Here is a 26,636-nt window from a genome sequence, read left to right as displayed (position 1 = left end):
AAATCTGTGAATGATTTACTACTATCAGTTGTCACACAGATTTGCTCAGTCAGCAGCAGTGCAATGCTTGGCCACTATGCCCCAGCCAAGCTGCAAACCATCACATCCTTGTGCCAAGGGAAAACACTGGGACATGGATTTGCAACCCCTGTCCAGAATCCAACCTTGATGGGCTCTAGAACACCCATCCCTCAGGCTGCTCTGCACCCAGGGGACATTTCTGTACCCAAAGTGTTCATTTTCCTTAAACACCCCCTTCCACCCTGGCTGGTCCTGCAGTTTCCTGGGTTTTGCCTCAAAACCTGCACATGACCAGCATGACCACGATTCCACCTGCTCCATCACACATGAATGCCTGTGAGGCCCCTGGCCTTTATTGAACTTCTTCCTAAATGTCATTACATGAAGCCATTACTGAAAATAAAAATAAAGAACATGTTTTCTACCTACTGTTGCCTTCCAGCAGTTAAGAGGCAAAAGATGCCTGTGACACATCCCTAAAGCCAGTGACATCACTAGGAAATGTCTGTCCCAGCTCACTCCAATAGACTGGAGCCAAGTCTGCTGTGAAATTTCATCCAAGTGTTTTACCAGGTCATTTTTTTTCAGAGCATTAGGGACAGCTTATACTTTTTCTAACTAATCCTAAAGATAAATATACATAAAGTTTGGAACATATCAAAACTTGGTCCAAAAATCCAAAGCCCACAGCAGCCTGCCCTGGGTCAAAACTCTGGCAGCACAACTCCCCACCCTCCCCCCACAGGATGCCTCCACCACTCCAAGGCTCTGCCTTGGACATCACCATCACAACCTGGGGTATCACAGTTAACCTGTCTGTTAGTCAGGAGTGAGTTCCTCACCTTGTACAGGTGTGTGAGCCCCCATTCCTTGGTTACAGAGTAGGGAATGCACACCAGCACACTGAGGTACTGAGCTGCAAGGGCAGCTGCCTAACAGTCAAGTATTTTTGTTCCAGCTCTTAAAAAAAACAACAAAAACCTGATTTGCAAAGGCAAGGAAGGACAGCCAGTACCTTGTCACATTTCTTTCTTTGAAAACCCCACCTTAGTTCCTGCAACACCACACAAAGGTGGTTTTCACTAGGAGGACCACACCAGCTCCCTCCTGCTCCCACAGCACCGCCCAGCCCCTGCAAGGCTTGGTGAAAGCAGTGCTAAATATAGCGCCTTTAAGGGAAGATTTGTAAATCAGTATAAAACATAATCCGCTTTGCAGATCCTCTCCAGGGCATATGAAACAATCACTGTTTGCCCACAGAGGCTGTTGCAGACTGGTTAATTGAAGAACCCCTAAACCTCCCCAAAATCTCCAGAATTAACTCCCAAGGCAACGTGAAGACCCCAAAGCTGAGAGGCTTCAATCACACTGACCCTCTGGAACAGCAGCTCCTGGTGCTCATGCAGGGAGACACCTTCCTCCCATTCCAGGTTTGCTTTTTATTTGTATTTTTCCCAGAGTAACAACTGACATGTCCTAGAGAAATCCCCCATTTCCACTCTGCACGGAAAACTGACTCAAGGATCTCCCCAAAACACTCCCTGGGCTTTAGAAAGGTAAAAAACCCAAACAAAACCCACAGGGTGTCAGAGCATTGAGGAAAGAAGTAAGGACACTACTGTTCAATGACACCCTCTTTATTCAAAAATAGATATCTATGAGACATTTCAGAATATACTGCTGTCAAATGGCAGCCTATATGTCTAAATTAATTCCTAAGTCATTTAATATACAGATTTAAGCTTTTGTTAAAAAAGACACACTGTGGGTAAATCTGTTTAACCTTCAGAAAATGTCACCCAGTTCACCAGATGCCCTTTGCCCAAAAAGTAAAACAAATAAAATTAAAAACTACAAGACTTCATTTAAATTAAGCAAAATAAAACACACGCATATATTCAGAAAAAAAATCAAAACATTTCAATTAAAAAATAAAAAAACCAGACAGACAACTCTCTCACAGATCTGCCCAAAACACAAACGTGAGATGCCAACACATTTGTCTACATCAGTTTTTGACAGTTTTTGTCCTATAATGGATACACATTCAATCAATGCTCAAAATAACTTGGTTTGACAGCCTCGGGGTAACTCTGTGAGCTGAATCAGGATGGAAAAGTCTTTTGGTTTGGGTTCTTGAAGTTTGGTGTTGGGGGTTTTTTTGTTTGTTTTTCATTTTTGGCAAAAGCAGAGAGAATGTACAGTGTTTAATCTAAAGTATGGACCATAAAAGCCTGCACAGTCAAAGAGACTCAGGGAACACAGAGTTCTGCCACTGGAAAAATTCCTGTAAACTAAAGAGAAAAAAACATCTGTAGGCTGGGCAGTGAGGGTGCAAGGAGCATTAAAAAAGGACAAAAGAAGTGTCAGTAGGAAAAGGACGTGAGCTTCTGAACAACTGAATGATCAAAAGATGCTGTGGTGGTGTTTGCTGTAACTGACCGGGCTACTGAGCAGCCTGACAAATAAATTAATGCGGAGCAGAACGAGCTGTGCATTTCTGCATTTTCTTCTCCTGGCTTTGACACCAGCTCAAAACCACAGGGAGGCACAGAGAGAACATCTCAGCTCACTTCATCCTCTGTCTTACAAAACCTGTGTTACCAGATCAAGTGTCTCCAGAAACGGAACCTGTTTTGTAGTGAGAGGTGCTAAATTTAAAAGAATTGTATCCAGATTGGAATGGTTCAGTGATCAGAGTCCAGCCTGTCACACCTAACACACAAACTGAAATGTAACTACACCCCTGGCAGCTAAAACACTAGCCAGCAACATAATGGAATTAAGAGTTTTTAAAATTTACTTTTTTTGTTTTTTACACTTTTCCTGATTATAAAAATCAACTCACAATCTGTGACACAAAATTAAGTACATCCTTCTAATATCTACATGCATGGACAGGGTACATGTGCATACAGGATATATGCATATATATGGGTCTATTTTCTATATAAATAAATATTTATACCACATTTCACATCTGTGCATCAGACAACTTCACTAAAGCTACGGAGAGTTTATATCATTGGATTTTCAATGCAACCATCCTGAGAGCAAACCTAACAGTGCCTGTCACAGGGACACCAGCAGCTGCCACACACCACTACAGCCTCTCAGGTCATTAAATCAAAGCTTCCATTACCATCTGATTTCATATAATGAAGAGGAAAAATGTGGTATAAATCTAAGGTAGCTAGAACAAAATTTACTTCCACTCCCACTTAGGTAACATCCAGTTCTGCTTTGCTCAGCACAGTGTAAATTATGAGTCTACTTCTAATTTCACAAAGAAAAGCTGCTTATTTTTATTGCCTGTGACTTCAATTTACATCCATGCCAAATGAGAACTACCTTCACATCAGGCCACAGCATTATGAGGAACTGCAGGTTTAGGAACAAATCTTTCCCTGTACCATTGCTGAGCAGATGCTTCCCCTGACGTGGCACAGGACTGGCATGCACACACATCCCTACGAGGCCCATGAGCCATTCCACTGCTCCCAGAGATGGGGCTCAGAAACCCAACTAAAACAGATGAGACTTATTCAGAAATAATACAATATTTGTACAGAGGGAAGATGCTGCATAGTCAACCTTCCTCTGGAAGCTTCCCAGGTATGTGTGTACATGATTTGTGATCTTTGTGGGGGTAACAAGTGCTAAGGGCAAACAGCAACTAATGAGTACAGGAAAAGATGAGAGAAGTTTGCCTAAACAGACCACCCCCACTCCCTTTAGAGCTCACAAAACTCACTCCTCTTCCTCCCCTCCTGTGAGCCAGAGCACACAGAGAGGGTGAGTATGAGCAGCCAAGAGGTTCAAAGCAGGGTCTGCGAGTTCCTTCCTACTGCAGATCTTGGAAGACCAGACTTCCAGCCAACACCAGTCTTCTTTCTTCTGCTGGTAATAATGAAAACTGGGGCACATGGTTTGCTCTAGTCTGTTGAAAACAGGTCCCCAGCAGATGGCAGAGGTGCCAGACCTCCTGTGACATTGGGCAGCAGTGACAGGTCTGGAAGGCTCTGGATGTGAGATTTCAGCTCCTTGCGCACTTGGGTTACCCGAGCGAGCTTCTGTTTGTATTCCTGAGGGAAAGACACAAGAGAACAGAGATTAAGCACAGGTTAATTAACAGTACTGTTAGTTAAGCCAGGAGTCTCTTCCAGGTGAGGACTCACAGAAGGTGGCCAGGCCCTGGTGCTCTGAGCAGTGCAGACCCTGCCATCTGCCCCAAATTCACAGCCTGCCCACAGGCTCTGGCATCCCTACACTAATAACCCTGCCCTGCCTTACTAATTGTACATGTAAAATGTCCCCAAACCAGCACTCACTAGGGCCTGATAGAGCATTTGAGAGAAGTGTCAGTGCAGAGTTGCTTTATCCTTGTGTTCTTCCCCAAATACTGACGCCCAGCTGCTGCCAGAATGTTCCTGACACCCCTCCACTGCCAGAAGCCACAGGCTGAGGCACACCACAGGTATTTACTATGCTGCCAAAATGCTCATTGCTTTCAAATGTGATCAATTCTCAACACTTAATTAATCCAATTTCCCCCTTTCAAGCTATTAAATCAAACCCAAGTTTTGGTTGTCAAACAGGGCCTCCTTTATGAGCTCACATGACAACCCTGGCATGGCAGGGACACCATGGAAACACGTGCAGGACCACGGAATGTAAACCAGGGAAAGGCACATCCACACCAGATACAGACATTAACATGTTCAGGATTTTATTACAGAGGGAAAAATGAGCAAGCTAAAAATCTCCAAAGAGGAAACTTGAAAGTGGTTTTTCCACAAATGAGGTCTGGATTGAGTAGTGAAAGTGCAGTAAGGAATCCCTATCCATGTGCAGAAATTCCTCCAGGTTTCAGAGACACCAGTGACTTGTGTACCTAATGAGGAGAGAGAGGAGTTTGGACCCTGAAAACAGAAGAAAGAACTGTACCTTGGCCAATTCTGGTGAGAGGCCACTTATGAGCAGCCCAACACACATCCAAATTATCCAATACAGAAGATTTTAATTAAAGACTGCTTATGCAATTTCAAAGTTTTGTGATTCTATACATTCATGAAACAGTCAGAGAAGACAACAATTGAAGGACTAAAACTCAAATAGCACATAATTTTTTTTTGAATGTGCCAGTTTTTACTCAACTACATGTGGCCTACTTTTCATGGCACCTCCAGAATGCAGGAAACAATGAGCTTAAGGGAAAAAAATTACACAGAACAGACTGCCACACAGCCACCTAGAATATCAATTTACTTTTCATTTCTTAATTACTTGGCAAAGAGAACAGAAGTTTATATCTCTGATGATCAAATGAAACTAGGCACATGTTTAATCAAAACATCTTTCTGAAGAGTTTACAACTTTAATCCAGACTTTCTAACCTTCTCAGTGATGGAAATTCTCTTCACCTTCTCCAAACATCAAAGCACAGCAGTTCCTGTGGGGTTACAAGCAAGGAGTTTACACTCTCTGTGTTTCATTATTTTGAATTAGAACAGTGAGAGCAGCCGTCAATCGCAACAACTCCCGATACCCCTGCAATGGCTGTTTAAGTGCATCCCATAAATTTCCTGCCAGCACCAAACAGGAATGTCTTTTAACAGCCTATTTCAAACTTAAATCCCTTATGAGGCTCAGTGAGTTAATATAACCAAACACTTCTGTTAACATACACAGGATACACAGTGAAATAATCAAGTCCAAACAAAGCCCTCCCAGCTCCATGAACTGCAGGGTGCTGTTCTCATGCCTAGAGAACAGCAACAAAAAAAAACACCTCAAGGTGCACACATTAATTTTGTGAGGATTTGTCTTGCTTTAATGAAAGACAGAGAATCAGGAAAAAAGAATTTACCCACAGTCCTAATCACATTCTTTCGGGAATTCTTAAAGAGAGAAACTAGTCGAGAAACTCATGAGGTGAAGACAGAGAACAAAAACAAACCCCCCAGATTCCTTGGCATTAACAGAGAGCAGCAGGAGATAACGAGGGATGCCATGGAGGCACAGCATTCCAACACTTGGGATTCTTCTCCAAAAGCACGTGGGAGCCAACCTGGGGATAGGGAGAGAGTGCCCTGAGTGCTCAGCTCAGGGCTGGCACACCCCCAGTGCTGGAGATGGACACAGCAGCACCCCAGCTCCTGCACACACAGCAGAGACTGCAGGAACATCTACTGAGCTCCAAATGCTGGAACAGAGAGGGTGGAAGAGGCTCGACTTGGAGATCCACAGAAGACCAACTTAAAAATACTTTAAAATCCATAATTCACACCATTGTCAAGCAGTGATGGATATCAAGCCAGGAAAGAATGAGCAGCACTTCCTCCTCAAGAATGCCAAACTGTCAAGAGTGAGTATCAGCAGGTGTTTCTTTCTTCTGTAGTAATTCCCACTAAAGATAGGAACAAAAAAAAAAAGAAGGGCAAGGCAGCTGTCAAGTCCTCCAGGTCTGATAAACGGGCAGGGAAGATGAAAAGAAGTTGCGAATTCCAGGCATAAGCCAAGAAAATACCTCAAATATGGCTTGAATTGCCAAGATCCACACAAAACAATTATGGATTTATGGATCCAATTATAGATCCAGAAAAAACAATTACGTAAAACCAGGTACAACCTCCACAGAAAGACTAATGTCCTGCCATTTTCAGGGCAAAATTGACCAGGATCCATCACTTCTCATGGACAGTCAGGACTGGAATGTGATGGCTTTTGAGCTGAAGATGATTTGCGTGACCATTAGAGTTATATTAGATGCAAATAACATTCCTTTCCCAAGACAGCTACTTAGGGGAGGGAGAATCTTGCCAATGCCTTCCTTGCCTGACAGCCCAGTTCTTATAAAACACATTGACAAATTAAGAACCACCAAGATGTGTCCAAACCACACTGCTGCTGGCAAACACACAGACTTAGGAGCAATTCTTCTGCATATTAACAGCACCAACCAGCTTCCAAATTCACAGTTAACAGCTTCAAGTGTTTAGGAAAATATTGCTCGTAGCATGTCCTTATTTTCTGGGATGCTCAACATTGAGGGCTACATGGAACACTGAGTTATCAGAAACATCCTCCCAGTTTGAAGAGAGACTTTTGTATGCACATGATGACAAAAAAGAAACATCAAGTCACCTTGAGAACCATATTCCTTTCAATTCTAAGTAATTCCACCTTACTAATAAGTAAATGCAAGCGTTATCTAATCAACACCAAAGGCCTACATCCTACCTGCTAAAAACCAAACTGAAAAAATAAGACAGAAAAAATTCTCACAAGCAAGAGGCAGCAACAGCCCCCAAACCAAAACTGGCTCAGAAAAAGATCAATAAATTCAGGAATGGAAACTAAGGGAGTAATCCAGAAACCAAGATTTCCTAGAATAGATGAATACTTACTGGACAGATTGGATACACATCACAGAGCATGGCAGGAAACTGTTCCATGCTTAACCCTCTCCATCCCTCTCAGCCTGAGCTGCTGTGCTGATTCCTGGCAGAGCTGTCAAGGAGAGACCCCGAGCCAGAGCTGGGACAGGGAATGCTGGCTGCTCCCCTCAAGAATACACAGCAGCAGAGACACTGAACCCCCTTCCAGCTTGAGGGCTTTGCTTTTTCCACAAGTTCTGGCCATATTCTGCAACACAGGACTCTGGAAGCAGGTTTTATGGGAAATCATGTTTCTCATGTAGCCCGTGACATGCATGGAAACTGCACCTTGCAGATTTTTCCACAAAGTCCTTCCATTCCATGAAACTGAACAACACAATGTCCAGTTAAGAAGCTGCTGCTTTCCAAGGCCTTCGTTTGTACTCTGTGTTGAGCTGATTGTCTCACTGCTCAGTAGGTTTATATTAAGATTAATAGTATTTGGATGCTATTTGCTTTTTTTAGAAACAAATAATGAGACTTCTGCTGTAAGCAGGAGTTTCAGGATGATAGAAGAAAAAACTGGCTCTGTGCCACACGGATGCTTTTGCTAATCAATGTTTCCTTTCAGTGCATGGCGTTCTACATCCTCAGTGGCCAAGAGAATTAGATACTCAGTCCTTGAAACAAATGCAAAATCAGAATTAGCCACTGCTGAATGAAGCTGACACAGTGTTTCATTCCAAAGCAGCCGTGCTTGAACATTATAGAACTGGCTGTAATCAACATGACAGGAAATTCATCCTGAGCACTGCTGCGTGGCCTGGTTCACCTTGTCACGTTCCACAGCAGAGATTTCAGCTTATTTTGGCTCAGAGTGTGTACTGGACACGTCCTCTCCTGCGCAGGGTCGAGCAGGAACATGCTGTAAGTCATCACAGCAATTGCATCTGCTGCAAAAACATCTAGCTAAGCATTAATGAGAATTTGGAAAGTGAATAGGAAGAGCAGCCGGTCAGGCGCAGTTTTGATATGATGCAGCTTGAGCCAGCTGTAGGAAAGCAGAAGACCACAAATAAGCCAGGGGGAAAATGCATCAGAGGCTCAGCAGGAATTTGCAGAGTATGTAGTGAAGTGAGAAGTCTGACAGCCAGTGATTATATGTCCAAGTAAAACCTCTCTTTAAAAATATTAAATACACCACAGTACTGCAGCAGGCTGATTAGGTATTCCTTACCTTCTGCTCCTTGCCACTTAACCTATGCAAAGTACTTTTAAAACATATTCACTAGAAAAAGAACAGAAAGGGAAACTTCTGCCATTCCACAAGCTCATTGGAGCAGAACCCTCCTCAAAAGCAAAGTGAAACCAAATGTCAGGGTGGAACCAGGTTTCCTCATTCTGCAGCAGCACTAAACCAGAAAATCTGAGGTTTTATCTGAAAGATGCAGTCCAGGAATCAGAGCTTGAATGATGTATTTCCTTGCAGAGTCTTCAGTTCATTTTCAACCTTAAATTTGTTCAGTCTTGCTCTTTTAAATTTGACAAGGCTTCTTTCTTCTGTGGCATCATTCATCACACTTCAGCAGAGATGGTGCTTCTGCTCCTGGCAGAATTACATGCTCTCAAACCAAAACTTGTTTCCTTGCTCTCCCCTTTGTTTAGGACAACAGAAGAGGCAGTAGCAGAGGAGCAGCATTTCTCCAGCTGCTGGGAATGCCTCAACCTCTGCAATGTTCAAAAGCTCTCAGAAAAAGCCCAGGCTGCTGCCAGTGTATGATGGGCACAAATCATCATTTCATTTGCCAAATCCTCTCCCAGAAATAAACATTTGATATTCACCATAAAAATCAACATCCAGGGCACAAGCCAACAGCTACATTCACCTCTCCAAGCATCTTAATGCTTTTCTAGTTAAGTAAGAGAGTGGTCAATACTCATTCACTTCAGTAAAATGCATAAAAACATTGTATGTGAATATTGTATTATTTTTATTCGCTTTTATTGTTTAGTATTATTCTATTTGCAGCGCTACTGTAATTATAAATATCTACAAGCACCTACAAAATGAAGGAACTGTATCTTTCCATTGTGCAAAGAAACACAGCTGTTGCCTCGAGCTATACATGGCCCAACAAATGCAAATTCCCTGCAGTTGTGAGCTCACATTCCCACAGAGCAGCCTGAGCTCTTGCCCCACACCCAGAGGCACCAGTGGCTCACAGCTGGCAGGACTGGTGCACAGCCCAGCATTTCTTGCCCCATTAGTCACCAGTTTGGTCCTACAGACCCAGGTCTGGCACTGCCTGGGGGCTCCAAGCTCAGGATCTCCCTGCCAGGGTGGCAGAGCTGACCCCACTCTGCTGCTGATTCCCACAACTGCTCCTGCTACTTCACACGTGTCAAATACTGACAATTTTGTTTCCTGGCAGGAGCCCTAAAATTTAATCTCCTATTTCACTGTCTAAACCACTGAAATGAATATACCACAGAACCCAAGAATTCCTGTCTGAGGGAAGCAGCAGCCACAAAGCCGTGCCAACAGTGACACACTACAGAGACCCAGGCAGTGGAAGCAGCACAGCAATAAATTGCCTATTAACCCACTGAACTAAATTGTATTTCAAGAAAATGTATAGTGCTGGGCAGTCCAGAAAACCTCAAGTGAGAATGCACTTCATCCCTCAGAGATGCATTATCAAAGGGAGTTTGCAAATTTGTGTGGGCACGGCATTAACACCTTATTAAAGGTGCCTTGAAGCCATGAATATTAAAACTCACAAACATCTAAAAACCCCCAGAGCTCTCAGCAGGACTCTAAGTGACAATTTTTCAGCTGCAGTCAAGAATCAGAATATTTCCCCTAAGCTGGATCTTAAATACAGTATGTTCTTTAGATTTATAGCTGCAGACATGTAAGCACACACTTATTTGAGTACGTACCCTGCTCCATCCACACTGCCTGTGTTACACTGCTCCTCATGTCACCTTCCACCAACACAGATACAGAAGGTGTATGGAAGAATTGCCCTCACTGACTGCACATCAAACCAAAAATTCCGACTGCACAATCTTCTATTTTTTCTGCCTCTTCTCCCCATCAGATCAAAAAAACCCTCCCTCCACTCACCCTAGGTTTCCTATTGTCAGTAGTTATTTCAGGTTCCCATGAAGCTTCTACACAATTTGCCATTTCCCTGGTTCTTCCAGTCTCCTCTGTTTACCTGACTTCACTTTACACCTGCCTGGTACACCAATAGGGGATGTTCTCTCCCCACTGCCTTTCCATTTTACACAAACTAATTCCCTGGATTTTTTCTCCTTGCCTGCCATGCATTCCAGAAGAGTGCTCTGACTTCAAAAGACAATTCTCCTTGAAGTTCTGCAGGCTCAGGTGCTCGAGGACAAAAAACCTCCCCAGCTGATTGTGCTCAGTAATTGTAATGGTGCAGCAATGGCCAAAAATAACACAAATCATGAAACTTCCATTGCAAGTTGAATACTACTGTGAGATACAAGGACACATCTCATTCTTATAGAAACAACAGCTTCTGCTTCTATACCTGTCTGAAAGTGGATTTTATTTCCTGTCATCTGCTATTGTCAATGTCCAGGCCACCTCTGATCTATCTCTGGCATGGAAGATCAAACTGCAGCTGCAGTATCGAGCCCACAATTGCTGAGCAAGATGAAGCACCATTTTAAAATAAATTCAGTGTTCAGCTGTTGAGTGACAGTATCCCCCACACCTTTCAGGAAGTTAAATGAGGAACACTTACCTTTGAAGAGATATGCCTTGTTATAGGCTCTTCAATATCAGTTTGGGGCCACCTGATTTTAGTGACTGACAGAATTAAAGAAAATCTACCTTCTTAAGTGCTCTCAGATTCCAGCCAAAATACCACAATACCACTCCCAGGATAAAGGAATCCTAATTATTATACTCTGATTTTTTCCATTGCTACCCTAAAAGCAGAGTTTGTCCATATGTTATGATCTTCAGGCTCTGTTGCAGCTTCCTCCCTCCAAATCACCAGTGCTGCTTTGCCCCTCACTGTTTCAATCCTTACTCATGCCAGCTGTGTCCATGCTGATGTGTAATTCCTTTCCAAAGCCTCAGCATGTTCCTCAGCAGTGTCCCCCAGTTAAACAGCCTTACTGCAACTGATGACAAGAGCTGTGTCACAGGGGTTTGACATGCACAGTATTCTGAGTATTAGCCCACAAGACACAAACATACTGAGTTTCTGTATGTTTTGATAATTTGCTGTTTCATGAGGGACAGCATTAACAGGATTAGTAAACAACTGCAGCTCTTTAGACCATAAAAGCTGCTTTTCAAAAAGACACAGATTAGCTACATTCATTGCTATCCCAGTGAAAGACTTTGCGAGTAAAAAAAATACAAAAAACATCCAGAGTAATTTCCAAATTAGGTATTTCCATCTCTTAAAATATAGCCTGACTTTTATTTCTGTCAGAGGCCTCTCTCCCCAACCAACAGCCTTGGCTGGATGAGGATGGTGAAGTAAACAATCCATCTTCCATCCAAACACACCCTCTCATCTAAGTCAGGAAATTTAGAGGAAACTTCCTCAGCACAAGTGGAAAAATTCAAAGTATCAAAGATCCTGGAAAAGACACTTCAAGAGAGCAAAGCCTACAATGAGTAAATATGTAAAATTAGATTGTTTTAAGTTATTTTCTCATTTCAGACCTTGCCTGAGTAAATGTTTTGGTTTTTAAATACATTTTTAATTGTTACAAGTTTCAGATCCTTCTAGTAAAATGCTTATTAGCACTACAAAGAAAAATACAGGCTTATCAATACTCTGAGAACATCAAAGACTCAAATAAAACTGATAAGCAGATCTGGCCTGCCTTATCTGCAACCAGCATCTTCCACTGTTTATTAACCCTCTACAAGGGCAGAACAATGGAATGCTGTAATCAGGCAACATCCCTCACTGAGGTTTGAGAGCTGACATGAATATCAATCGTGCCTCATGTTCACTGCTGGAGTGGCATTTCCTGCAACTCTGTTTAGACTGCTACAGCACTGAGGCTGTCTTGTCTGGCAGAATGACAAAGATGCCAACCTAAACAGATACTTAATAAGATCCTAATATTTAAATAGGATCATTCTTTATTTTCTAATGTAGTGAAGAATTGCGTTTACACCTAACAGTGTGCAAGCAGCCCGTTCCATTGCCATCAGCAGGATTACAATCATTAACAAAGCAACTCAACCAGCAAAACACTTAATTTTCAGGGTTACATTTCTGCCTCTGCCAGAGTTACAATTTTCAAGTAACATTCTTTAGCAAAAGGATATTTTCCAAACAAAAAACCTCCACGATTGTCACAACATTTCAGCTAATGCATTAGAAATTTTAATTTCATGTTGTCATTACGGATTTCTCAGTTTCAAAGTCTCAAACTGACTCAAAATTATCAATTGTTCTGAGCCTTTTAAAATATTATTGTGCAGCATTTTGATACCTATAGCAGTATGTATCATTTAGGGTTTTTTTTAAGATACACATAGGTGTCCTTTAAGCAAGAAAAACCCTCAAAATCTGACCCAAGACTTCCACAGAAAATAAATCAGTTGCCAAAAAACATTTGGTTTCATGGCATCATCTGTATCCACATCTAAAAGTGTTTTTTCTGACTCAGTCATAAGACTGATGCTATGCTTGAAGAAATTCAGTCACAAGGCATTGAGAAACTCCAATATAAACACAGGCAAAGAAAACACTCAAAATGAATTTTATCTGGGAACAATGTTGCCGAGCTGTCAGAGGAGGAGGTTTGCCATGAGAGTAAACAGAGACTGCAATTGCTGCAGCTCAGTCTCCTTCCAGGAGATTTTGTCCTCCACATCCCCTCCCATCCCACCCCGCAGCAGCTGCTCATCACCAGCACGGCGGTGCAGAGAAGCCCTTAATGTGCCGCCAAGGGGCAGTTTAGCAGATGGCAGAGTGACATACAACCACAGCCATTAATTAAACTCCTCGCTAGTCCCACAACGTGCTGCTGAAAGAACTTCCATGGAGAAGGCACATTTTGGATAAACAGTTGTAAACAGCTGGCTGCACAGCCTGAGCAAGGGGGCTCAGCTCAGCCCCAGGCTGTTTTAGGGCCCTGCCCTCCCTGTTCAAAGGAGCTGTACAGGAAACACAAGTCGTTGTCTTTCACTACCAGCCCCATTTACACTGCACCACAGAAGCTGTGGGTAAGTGGCTGTTAAAGGATGCAGAGCAGAAGATCTGGCTTAAACTGCTTCCCCTAAACAAGCAGGATTCAAGAAGCAGATGAAGGATACCTAATCACCAGGAAAATAACAAAAAACCCAAGCAGTTTAAAAAAAACCTCAGCTAATTATGGCAAACGGAGGTTAATTCTTTGAAAAAGATTAATTTTTTAAAATTTTGTCATAACAAAATAAGCTATGTGTTAGGCAAGTCTATTTTTCTTTAAAAAGTATAGAGCTCTGGGCTTTCCAGCTGCATTGAAACATCTAGACTGAACATCAGGACAGATTTGCACTCTGAAGATATGACACTGCTTTCTTACCTGTTTTACTCCAAGTGTAAAGACAACTAGAACCTAGATAACCTAGAATCAAATGTAAAGGCAGGACCTGGAACTAAATGTAAAGGTAACACCCAGAATCACGTAAAGGTAACACCCAGAATCATCTCCCTCGGGAGAAACCCATTGATTTGGAGTCCGGGGCGAGCGTTTGGTGAACCAATTGCTCTGCCAGCCTCAGTAACAGGCACTCACCTCCAGTTTCTTCTCCTTCTCCGTGAGCACATCCTTCTGGTTCTGGGTGTACTCGATGAGCATGCGTGCCAGCTGGCGCCGGTCCTCCAGCTCGGCCGCCAGCCGCCCGTTGTACTCGGCCAGCAGCAGGCACGCCTCGTCCACCGTCTTCGAGAGCCGCTCCGCAGCCTCTTTGTCTGCGTGCAAAAGCGTTGGGTGATTTAGAGGACAAAGTTTAAAATTTCCAGTTGTTGACAGAAGGGCTGAGATTCACAAGCCACAGGCACAATAACATCTTGTTCGTAAATATACTTCTGGCTTGACAGGAAAATAAGGGTTGTTATCACAGGAAAACAGGAACTAGGACATACACCCTTTGTGGGCTGTATTTTAGACACTGACATAACTGACTGCATTTAATTCTTGCAGAGATGTCAGTGAAAGCAGGGAGATAAATCTGTGAATAGCAAGCCTCTATGAACAGGTTAATTAAAATGTTGAAAGTACCTTCAGGTAAACAAATCCAGTGGTTTCTACATTTAAACACTTTGTGCACTAGTTAATTCCTCTTATATAGGAGCAATTTCAAATGCATTGACACAAATCTAAGAATTGCATACAGTCCAGTTGGACACTGTAAGAATATATCATGAACGGTCAAATAAGTGATAATTCATAATGAGTTCTAAATTAAAACTACCTCCAGGAACAAGAGTCAAATCAGTTCAACCTCTAAATGCTTCTATTAAAATTACTTTTCAAATGCAATTGCACAAGTTAATTTAAACAAAGACTGACAGATTAACGGGGGTAGCAATTTGCCTTTTCCATAGCAATCAAGGACTATGTGTGTACTCAGCAGTCTGGTAGAACTTGAAAATATATCAATCAAGGACTATGTGTATACTCAGCACACTCTGATAAAACTCCAAGATATCTTAACAGCTGAGGTGTTTAAGAGCAAACACATCCACTTGAGAACACTTGCTCGATTTCCTTTATATTCTTGCAAAATGCTGATGATTCTCTCAAAGTACAAAAGCCTCAGTCCAAGCCAAAAAAAAGGAAGCAGCTATGTAAGTTTAATCTTCAGTGTTAGTCACAGGATTGCTATCTGTTAATTACCCCAGAACTACAAAGCAAGGACACAAAAGCAACAAAAGCAGGAATTCACTCCACCATACATTGTGATTATTAAAAAAAAAAAAAAAAAAAACAAAAAAAAAAAAAACCAAAAAAAAAAGAAAAAAAAAAAAAAACCACACTTTGATTTCTAAGTTATTCTTTGGACCCATGTTCATTCATCTTCCAGTCTCATACCTGTAATTTTCTCCAGTAATGAAACATCTTGAACTTCCTGAGGCAGGGAAGCAATTTTTTGCCGCACTGTTGCATCTCCTGATGCTGCATTCTCCAGGTCTTGTAGGGCTTTGATCAAATCCTCAGTCTACAAGTGAACCAACAGTAAAAGCTGGTAACCTTAACCACATCCACTTCCCAGGGATGTGGTCACTGCAGAGGAGCTCACCCACTTCTGAAAGGCACCATTTGAGCAATATTTTCTTCAAGTAATTTTTAAACCTAACACAAGGAGTATTCATTGAGTTTACACTATCCTAGTGTTTAGCTCCTCCTGCATAATTACAGCAGGGCCATCCTTTTCAAGGCTCTGCAGTGGGAAACTTCTCAGTCCAATTAAGAAAAGTGATCATTTAAGACATAGCTGAGAAGGACATGACCACACCAGTCTGAGAGAACCACCAGTCCTGTGTGCTCTCTCAAGCTGGGACTGAATCTTCCACCCAAACATCCCTGGCAGATCTCTGCCTCCCTGGAGTGTACAGGCACCTTTCTGTTCTGTTCTAAAGCCGCATTCTGACAGAGCAAAAACACCCAACACCAAATTTCCATCAGCCCAAACAAAACTATACTAAATTTCCCTCATGACAAGGTTTAGAATTCTGTAACTTGCTACTGACTATAAACTCCAGTATCTCCTGATTTTGCAAAGCCATGGCTGTCCTCACCCAGCTCCCTGCAAGCACAGAGCTTTCTGCAACTCAGCTGGGCTCCTCATTGTGCCCTCAGCTCATCTCTCAGCTGGCTTTAGTGCACTGAGGAAAAACGTGTCAGTTTGAATTAATTCATTCAAAATGCAGCCAAACTTTAAAAGGACATGGATGAGGAGAGCTCTAGGAGGACCATCCCTGACACATGGTATTTCTTCCTTGCTCAAAAAAAAAATCACCAGAGAAACTCCCTGAACAGGAAGAACAAAGTGTTGCTTTTTTGTTTAAAAAATTCTGAAGTACAGCAGGTTTTTGAAACAGAACACTAGGACTATAAACACAAGCACTGATTTTTAAACTACAGTTCAATAGCTTGAAAGCTAATGAAAACACTAACAAATTTAAAATAAATATTTTCCTAATCTGAAAAACAAAGAGGTCCATTACCTAATATTTACTACTTCCTTGCAAACTGCAAATGATTTCCAACAATGACAATGTTTATAATCAAGAGAAACCATAAACTGCAAGGCATCTGGAGGTAAAAACAACAACAAAATTTTCACTTATTTCCTGGACAACTGTTATTTATTTTTATTTTTCAATGTTTACAGTTTACCAGATGGATGGTGTAATTTTTTATCCCCTTCAAATAGGCTCTGGGTTAACATATGTTCACTCTGTAGCCTGAAATGGCCGCAATGATTTTCTATTTCATTCCAAATATTTCCACACCAGTAACATGGAGCCTCCAAAGTCTTCAGTGCTGGTTTTCCTACCAGCTCCATACAAATATAATAAATGTTATGCTGTATAATAACTTACACAAAGATATGACCTACTAAAGAAAGCTGTATTAACTGCTCACAGCTTTAGGTTTTAGAAGCTACACATTGATTTTGAGAAGAATTTAAAATATGGGCTGTTCTTCTAGCAGTCCTTTGAGATTCTTTCCTGGCAGCACTACTCAGACCTTGGGTTAGACTACCGGGAATCGCTCAGAAGTGACACATAATTGCAGTAGGGAAAAAGAATCTGTTGCCTTTGCATGGACTTCTCTACCCCAAAGTGCATCTCACCACTAAACCCGTTTCACTTGTTGTCAGCTCCACCTTGTGGCGGTGACCCAGGGGAGGTGGCTGCGACCCAGGGGAGGTGGCCCTACGGCTTCCAGAGCTCCTCCCAGGCTCAACCCATTCCACATACCAGCAGCGGCCCAGCACTGGGGTCTGGGGGTGAGTAGCTCCCAGGGTAATCATCATCTTCCTCCTCTTGTATTTGCTGGAAAGTTCGCTTTAAAGATTTCTTCTCCTCTGCAACTGAAGACAGAAACAACTCATTTGGATGCCAGATCTGCCCACCTTAACTATCTGAACTTCAAAGAATTACACCAGATGGATGCTCTGATGATTAAGCCCTCTAGGGGATGACCACAGCTGGACTTTAATGTTGGAATCATATTCCAAACACTCAAATGCAAAACAGTAATAAAAGATTGATTTCTTCCAGCCATGTATCTCTGTAGATGCCAGCCTGAGGATACACGAGCAGTGTGCACTTCATGTGTTTGTGCCTCTCCCAATGAAAGTAGGAAACACAAATAAATGTGCTATTAGTCAATAAATTACAGATCTCAACCCTCAGATGCTCTGGCTAACAATGAGTGTACAGGTGAGGACTTCTACCAGTAAAAATGAAGCATTGAGGTGTACACAAGGTACTGAAGGTATACAAGGACAGAAGAATTTCAAGTTATATCTTTCTGCATTAATTATATGCTCCCTGTGGTCCCACAATCAACACAGTAATTGCTCATTATTCAACCTTCCACTCTTTCATCAAAATAAGGGCTTCAGGACAGTTCTGTTTAACTACAACTCCAAGATGTGACAGCAGCAACACCAAAGCATGAACTAATCTCCAAGCAGGTAACCTGCAACACTTCAGAAACAGGGATGTCATAAAGCAAGACAGTATTAGTTAAATGAACCTCAGCATGGCAAACATTATCTTGAAAGGGAAGAGACAGTTTATTTAAATGAGTCAGAAGTCTTAATGATGCCTTTGATCCAGCCACAGAACCTTCAAAAGAAGGCAGGTCATTTTTTAGACTTACCACCAAAGATAATAAGATATGGGGTAATTTGTAAGAAATCTTTGAACAGTCTTAAAAACATCTATTCAATGGAATGCAGTCTTGCCAAGATAATCTGTATATACTTTGATTCACAGAAAAAATCAAGATCACTCAATTTAAAACAAAACCAGACTGTCCCATTCTAATGGAGAACCAAACAGAAAGGTCTGTCCTTAAATGCAGAGTTTTGCCTGTCTTGTCAAGTGGGACATATGACAAAAATTCATTCTAATGGAGAGAAATCAGAGGAGCTGTTACATCCTTCTTGTTGGGGAAAGAGCTGAACAACTTCCCAAGGCAGGCACAAACACACCTGTCAGAGGACAGACTCACTCAATGGAAGGCAAAGCAGCACTCAAAAGTTACCCTAAACCAAAGGAATTGTTAATGTTTGATAGAACAAAGCTACCTAGGCTAGAAAAAGGCCAGCCAATTATTGCATGTATCCAACTGATGTATGAGTGCTTGACAATCTGACTGACAAGCCTGTGATGCACCAGACCAACAAGGAAAACAGCTGCTGCCCACTGAGGTCTGTGAGAAACACGAGTTGGGTTGAACAGGAGATGAGCAGATGAGAAAGTGGGCAAAGAGAGCATTTAAAATTACCCAGCTCAACACAAGAGGTCATCAGTATTTATCACTTGTGTGTACTTATCATAAAATAATTAACCAACAGAGGATAAACCTGAGCCAACAACAGAAGAATGCATGACCACAGCGATCACACAAGTGAAATTAAATGGAGAGCCGGGATTCAAATTGCTGAAGAGTTATTCCTGCTGTGTTGCCAACTGGTCTACCACAAGACACAGCACTACACTTGCTCACCACTCTGACACAGAGGATTCAGAATTCATTGAATATTCCATCTGAACAAGGCCACGTGAGTCTGACTGCAAGCACTCTGAAATTGGTGATGCTGAGCACCTGCAAACCTAAGCAAAAGTCACTGGAGAATTCTAGAAACTCTTTCTCAATTTCATCAAAACAGAAAAAAAACCCCTCTGCTTATTTGCAAACCCAGGAGCATATGGAGCAAAAGGATCCCTGAAAGAACAGAAGCACAGCACAGATACACCCTGCCTGGGTAACTTACAAAACCTGCCAGCCAGGGGTAATTTAACCATCACAGTCTACACCAGCAGAAAAGCATGTCAAATCCAGCCAGAGAAGGGGAAAACAAGCACTGAGAACTTGCAGAACTGATCAGAATGTAATAAATAACTAAAACAATCAAGATATCCTTGTAGAATACAGAGGTATTCTACAAGGATACCTCTTGTAGAATTCAAGAGGTTCTTCCCTGAAAATCAAGAGTCCACCTTGACATGGACACAAAGAAGCCAGAGAAACCCCAATGAAGCCAGCTCTCCTGCTCTGCTGTGCCCTTCACAGACATTGAACTACTCCCAAAAAGCCTCCAAAGGGCAAAGCACTCTCCATTTCTCCAAAAAATCAAACAACTGCTCTCCTCGCAGCCGTGCAGTGACACTCCAGGTTGTTGCTACCTTGCTATTGCAGAGTCCACTGACACCTGCAAAGGCATTTCTGCACCAGCTTCTATGCTAGGAACCATCTCAGCTGGCTTGAGGAAGGTTACAGTGTCCCAGGCCTTGCTGACAATTATGAGCTTTTCCTGTCAGCCGGACACCTGAGGGATCTTCCCAGCTCAGGTGCTCACTTTTTGTGTTCTCAGTTCTTGATGCCTGTTCAGAGGTAAACAAGCTTCTAATGAGCCAGCACCTCCCTCCAACCATTCCAAACCCTTCTCTCTTTGGGGGTAGATTACTTGTGGTTGCTGAAGCTCTCATTACAACATTTATTTGTTGGCAGTCTCTCCTAGGGTAAGCACAACTGGAGCTGAGCTGCTCCAAATCCATACCCAGCCCTGTGTCCAGGTGCCTTCATTTCAGCTACCCTCAGAAGCCTCCCTGCCTGCCCTCCTCTCTGTTCTTCTCCATATTTTAATACAAGTCTGACTTTCTGTGCCAGAATTTGCAACATAAACACAATGAAAGCAGTCGGGGAGCATCTCAGCTGTGTGTTAAGAGTGACACACTCCTACATCACAGCACATTCAAGGACCTTCTTCAATTGCTTGTTACAAAGACAACAAAAAGAAAACACATCAGCTATATCGGTTGTATTGCCTGAAGGGTTTCACATCAAACCTTTAAGACCTACTTTTTCCAATCTTTGAGAGAAATGGGGGTTTTTTCTCTTCCCTATTGCTTGTGAAAAGAAACATTCTAATAAAAATGAGATTAATGAGAAAGCAAATGCAAGCTTAATGAATACATTTAGAGATAAAACAATGTATCAATATTCAAAAGCACATTTCCATGCATATGCATATCTCCTGAAGGAACCAGAAAGACTAAAATCTGGTAGTCAGCTGCACCACTGAGCAGTCAAACCAGGGGATACAGTGCTTAGAAAGGGCTGGTTGTCTTATCCCTCTGTTTCTCTGAAGGGAAATCAGCTCTGCTCCACAGCAGGAGCTCAGCATGCCCAGACAACAGAATTGCTGTGCATTACCCAAGGCCTTGCTAGTGACAAAACAAGAAACAAACTGTAGCACTGAAACACTGACTGATGAGCATTGAAGATGTATTCCCTCATTGACACAGGACTCCACTGCACTTTGGCAAGTCACACAACTCTAAGTGGTGCTCTCAAGACAAGCAGAGTTATCCTTCTCAGAGAGAAGCACCCACCAAATCAGGAATTTAGGACACCGCAGTATGAAAAATAACAGAGAACGACCTGCACTGACTTGTTGCCATACCTCAGGCTGAAGAAAAGAATAGTTGTTATCACAGCACCAGGTCTTATCAACATCACCAGGTGCCCTTAAGGAGCTCCAACATTTTAACAGCACAGCTTGCACCAATCTACAGACACTAACATTGCCTATTTCTCAGCTGTATCTGCTTTGGGCATCCACAAACCCAGCCAGCCAGAATGGCTTTGGAGGAGCACTGGACTATGGTTTTCCACATTTACAATAATTGTTCTATCTGTAAACCAGGACACCTTAATTGCCATCTTGCTTATGTTCACCTGTTTGAAGATGGAATACAGTAACCACAAAAAAGCCTTCTGCAACTCACCAGAAACTCAAACACCAATTTATGTCAGAAATCCATAAAGCCCCCAGGTGAAACTAGCTCTTACCATCAAGAAGCTCATTTGCACACATGCCAGTCAAAGCAAGGGAAAAACCCACAGGATAACCCTGCTGAATCTTTCAAACTTCTTTTTGACCATGAATTGACAAGGCAGTAACATTCACACTCATGCAAAGGCCTGAACCTTCCTTCAAATAAAAGATACTACATTAACACCTCTAATTACCCAGGCAAAAACTAAGCTTCTTGCCAAGTGAAGCTGTGCACACAGCAGCTCTTCAAGGGTTTGTATTCCTCCACTCTGCTTCCACAGACAAAGATCTGTTACTCTTAGCAAGTTTAATTTTATACAAATGTTTTTAAGTTGAAAAGACAACAGTAGCAGAAGTGGTTGATACCATCAGCCAAAAGGAAAGGAGACTGAAGGATAGCTGGTTGCCAAATGACCAGGAACACATGGTACCAATTATCAATGCCTTTAGATTCAAAGTTAAACACTTGCGAAACACCTACCCAGCTACACTAAATTAAAGTTTCAAGTCCTCAGTTGATCAGGTCAGGGTTGTCAGGAGTGTAAATTCTGGCCTTTGATAACACACAGGGGCCTCATTCACTGCAGCCAGACAAGAGGAACCCCAACACGAGCCAGTTCATGCAGAGACTGTTCACCTTCACCCCCAGAGCACAGACTCTGTCTCCACAGAGATGGGATAACCCCTTTGGTCAGGGCAGCTGGCTCACAACATTTTGGGAAAAACAGCAAAAGTCTTCTTCCAAAGGGTACACCTCAATCAGGGGCAGGTGGAAGGGCACTGGTGTGAGCTGCTAGAGCATCCATCAGCAGTTCTGCCCAAAGCACTTGTGAAAAAGCACAAAGCTACAGCCAGAGATGTCTTCACATACAGATCTCACTTATGCTCATATCTTATAAATTCTACATTAAATACCAACTAAATCAGACCTTGTTTCCAACACCTAAGAATGGCAAAAGGACCTTTTACTAATGACCAAGCCAACTCTCTCACATCATCAGAACTCTGTGGGCAACAGAAAAAAATATGACCAGAGCAGCAATGTCATTCCAGCTCATTTGAAGACACTGACACTTCACAGAATCATAGAATGGCTTAACAGAAGGGACCTTAAAGGACCTTAAAGGCCACCTCATTCCAACTCCCCTGCCATGGGCAGCAACACCTGCCACAAGATCAGCTTGCTCAGGGCCCCATCCAACCTGGACTTGAACACTTCCAGGAATTGAGCATCCACTTCCTTCAGCTTTAAGGTTGACAAACATTCCTTTAACCAGAACACTCTTGATTTTTAATGACCCTCACATTCCACAGCTGAGGCATCCCACTGCTCCCCTCTTTCCACTGGAGCACTACCAGTGAAACACCTGCAAGTGCTACAGAAGAGGCAAGATCTGCCCAAGCAGTAAACCAAAGCACACCAAACACAAGCTTATGCTCAGTTTCTCACAGGTCTCATGCAGTAATAAGGTTATACCTGTAATGTTCTAATGATATTAAATTATGCAAAGTTAAGAGTTTTCTCCAAATTACATCAGCTGGTGTAAGAAAATAAGAGACCAGACAAGCTTCTGGGGCATATATTCCAGACTTCAATTATTCAAAACTCCTTTCTGCATCATAATAAAATCAGTAACTATGGAAAACAAAACAATTAATATGAGAATGAAAGCACTGACAGTACTGAATAAGACACTCTAATAACCCAGCTGAGCAGTCTCAGAGATGCACAGTGGGACACTTGAGGTGGATACAGAGCTCCCTGCATGACTGAGTTGTTTTCACCCCAAAAGGCAGCCCTGGAGCACTGAATCTGCACAAGCAGCACCAGACATCACACCCAGTTAAGCTCACTGCCAGCCCCACGACAGCACATCTGCAAACCAGAACTGAGGGTTTTACAAAAATCACCCTTCTCAACACAGTCCTGAAGAATCTCCACAACCAGCTCTGGCAATAGCTCAATTCCTCACAATAACTGCAGTGAAACATGCACCAAATTAAAAACAAAACACACATGACAAGTAATATGCATTTACCTTTTGTTTGAGGGCTGTTGGAGTCTTCCATAGACAGTTTGAGCTGCTGGATGAACTCACTGCCATACACACTCCTCTCCTGCCAGATGTTCAGCAATCGTTCCAAGGGCTTCTTGCAGCCCTCGTCTGCTTCTCTGCTCAGAGATTGGGAAATCATTACACTTCAGCTGATCAACACTCCTCATGTGTTCAGAGAGCATCTTCCAAACTGGCAGCTGCACCCATTGCAATATGTGAACATTTGGAGAGAATCTTGCTCATGTCGTCTGAGACAAACTGTGCAAAACACACTTGTGGCCAATTTTCCTCTTCATTTGACCTAAAGATTGCCTGGAAATCTCCCACCATTCTCACCTCAAAGTAAGGGCAGGAAAGTTGTGAAAGAAGAAACTTGCCATCATTCAGAATTTGCAATAAGAGTTTATAAAAAACCCTGAAGCTGACAAGTTTACAACTCTGAGTACTAACTTTAAACAGCTGTTTCAGCCAATAACATCCCAATTAAAAGCAGGTTGATTGGATCATTAGGCACTTAAATGCACTCAGGGCGTGCTCTGACAGTCAGACAGCCCTCCAGAACAGACAAATACCCAGAGCATTAATGTTGTTTAGCTGAGGTAACAGGACTCATTATGCCATTTAGACACAATCTTAAATAAACAACACTGCATTTTTGGTAAGAGGGTGACTGCATCACTTCTTCCCTTTTAACTATAAAATTCTTCCTTCCTGCGGCAAGGATATTACTGGTCAGGTAACACACAAAGGAACTGCTCAACCCAGGGCTGGTGAGAACCCAGTGACCCAAAACATCAGCTCTTTCAAAGTCTTTTGACAATGGGGCAGAGCCATTCATTTTGTGGCTTTAACAAACACACCCAACTGCTCAATTCCACTGCTCATAAACAGACCTGCCAGATCTTTAGGTAACAATTGAAATAAAGTCCATAGGAGCTTCACAAACATGTAAAGCTGTGAAGGACTGGTTCACACACACAGTTACCCATTTACACTAAACAGTCCCCAACCACAAAGCAGTCAGGATCCAATCTCTACTACAGAGAAGGTACAAGCACGCCCTAGACTTAAAAAAACAACAAAATCCAATTGAATTAAGCTTTGAATAACAAGAATGCAAATCTCTAGAGAGGAAAGCTGAAGAAATACAGCAACATACCTGGCAACGTGAGAAAATGCATCCACGAGAACAGATTCAAATTCCCTAGTAAATTCAGGGCCTTTCCTCTTACTGTTCTGGATGACATCGTTTGCTAAATACAGGAAAGTAAGTTTCCTACTTGATTTTGCTGAGAAAGGGGAAAATAAAAGAAAATAGAAAAGGAAAAAAACAAAAGGAGAGTTTTTATTTATTTCTCGTTTCCTTCACCTGGAATCATTAACAAGGCTTTGAAAGCTGTTGATGGTTGTTTAGCTTTGCAGTCTAAAAGCAAAGTTCAAAACATTTCCATTTTACCAAAGGAAACCAGGGGATTTCAAGTAAAGTAATTCTCAATGTCCTCACTTCTGCTCTTTTCCAATTAATTCATAAAACAAACACGAGTTTAATGCTTTTTGTGCACAGTGACACCTCAACTCTGAAAAAACAATAAATTTTAAACACAATTTGAAAAAGCTGCTTTAACCCATCAGCAAATTAATAAACCAATTAGTTTATTTTTTATTAATTAACTTCAGGAAAAATAATAAAACTGAGTAACTCAGAATGAGTGAAACTGCAGGAGAAAGCTATTGTGGAGACTCAAAAATTTTCCAAACAATGCTCCTAATATCAAATTTCTTCAATACACCTTAAATGGCCCTAGTTTGACATCGCCAGTTTCTTCATCAATATGGCCAGAAATAGCGAATTTCACGCCCAATAAAAACAACACAGAGGCAGAAAACAAAGGTGCTCATTTCCACAACAGCGCAAAGGCAGCTCTTCAAAAACTCATGAATAAACTACAAATGGCAAAAAGCAGCAATCACATAGAAGATAGCCCAGCCGCTCCAAGGGGCTCACAGTGATGGTGACACTGGCTGCACCTGGGGACAGGGCATCCAGTCCTAAAATAGTCTGGGTTTGAAGGGACCTTAAAGATCACCTCGTTCCTACCCCTGCCACCGCCTGGCACACCTTCCGCTAGGCACTGCAATCTCCCTTGGCTTCAGGATGAAGCCATCTGGGAAATCCCCTTTTGTTAATCTGCAAGGAAAACACGCACAAAATGTTTCTGGCTGATAGCACCAAAGAGTTTTACGGACTCCTACAACTACTTTTTCTTTGCTTATCTCCTCTCACTAACTCTGTAACGGGTGAGCTGTATGAATCCAAACCCAAAATTCAAAAACGGAGCCAAACAGCCACAGCATTTCCAAGTCTGCCTGAGCATAGTCAGGGGAACGTAATTCGTACATCTCTTGTTTTACACCCGCCCAGAGCTGAGCATCCCCTCCCTCTCAACCCACGCTTGGCTGTGCCTCTGCCATCCCAAAGCCGCCGCCGGTATCAGCGGATGCTCCCCTCATACGTGGCGTTCCCCCCAAAGTTTAGTAAACAACAACACAGCAGCCAAACAGCGCCCAGGCTCCCACAACTCCCGGACACCAACTTCTCCCGAGGCCGGCCCGCCGAGCTCCGCCAGGAGGAACCGGCCGCGCTCAGCGGCAGCTCCGTTACCTCGGGCAGGGGCGGCCAGAGCGGCCCCCGCCGCACAAACTCCCCGCGCACCTTTGCGGAGCTCCCGGTGCCACACGGCGACGATGGGCCCCGCGTGCTTGCGGTGGTGGATGAGCCACAGCGAGAGCGTCTGCACGCTCTGCTGGGAATTGCTTAGCTCCGACAGCTTCTTCTCCAGCGCCGACTCCGAGAAGGAGGACATGGGGCCGGGGCTGCTCCGCCCGCGGGGGGGGCGCGGCGCGGCCTCACCGACAACAACCCGCCGGGGCCGCCGCCACAAGATGGCCGCCCGCGCCCTGACCCCGCCGCGGGGCGAGGGGCGGCATCGTACGGAGCGCCGGAGGGAGCCGGGCCGCACGGCGGGAGGGCTCGGCGCATGCGCAACCATCCTCGGCGCCTGCGCACTACGAGCACTCGCGATTTTTCTCACAGCG

At 43.0% G+C, this 26,636-nt stretch overlaps 1 protein-coding gene across 2 annotated transcripts; it reads right to left on the bottom strand.

The window, feature by feature from the left end:
• Positions 1-1,642: 1,642 nt before the first annotated feature.
• On the bottom strand, positions 1,643-26,567 carry RPRD1B (regulation of nuclear pre-mRNA domain containing 1B). Of its 2 annotated transcripts, none has more exons than XM_058814569.1 (7): positions 26,254-26,567; positions 24,700-24,829; positions 23,523-23,656; positions 17,387-17,499; positions 15,492-15,618; positions 14,193-14,368; positions 1,643-4,106 (listed from the first exon to the last, which is right to left on the bottom strand). In XM_058814569.1, the coding sequence occupies exons 1-7, from the start codon at positions 26,402-26,404 to the stop codon at positions 3,957-3,959; spliced, it is 981 nt and encodes a 326-aa protein (XP_058670552.1). In that variant the 5' UTR covers positions 26,405-26,567; the 3' UTR covers positions 1,643-3,956. The 2 variants fall into 2 exon arrangements, with proteins under 2 accessions (XP_058670552.1, XP_058670553.1); XM_058814570.1 differs by lacking the exon at positions 1,643-4,106 and adding an exon at positions 5,418-5,473.
• Positions 26,568-26,636: the final 69 nt, after the last annotated feature.

The sequence above is a fragment of the Ammospiza caudacuta genome, chromosome 15, assembly GCF_027887145.1.
Source record: "Ammospiza caudacuta isolate bAmmCau1 chromosome 15, bAmmCau1.pri, whole genome shotgun sequence".
NCBI lineage: Eukaryota > Metazoa > Chordata > Aves > Passeriformes > Passerellidae > Ammospiza > Ammospiza caudacuta.
Note: the sequence above shows the minus strand (reverse complement) of the source record. Positions and strands in the feature narration are given on the sequence as shown.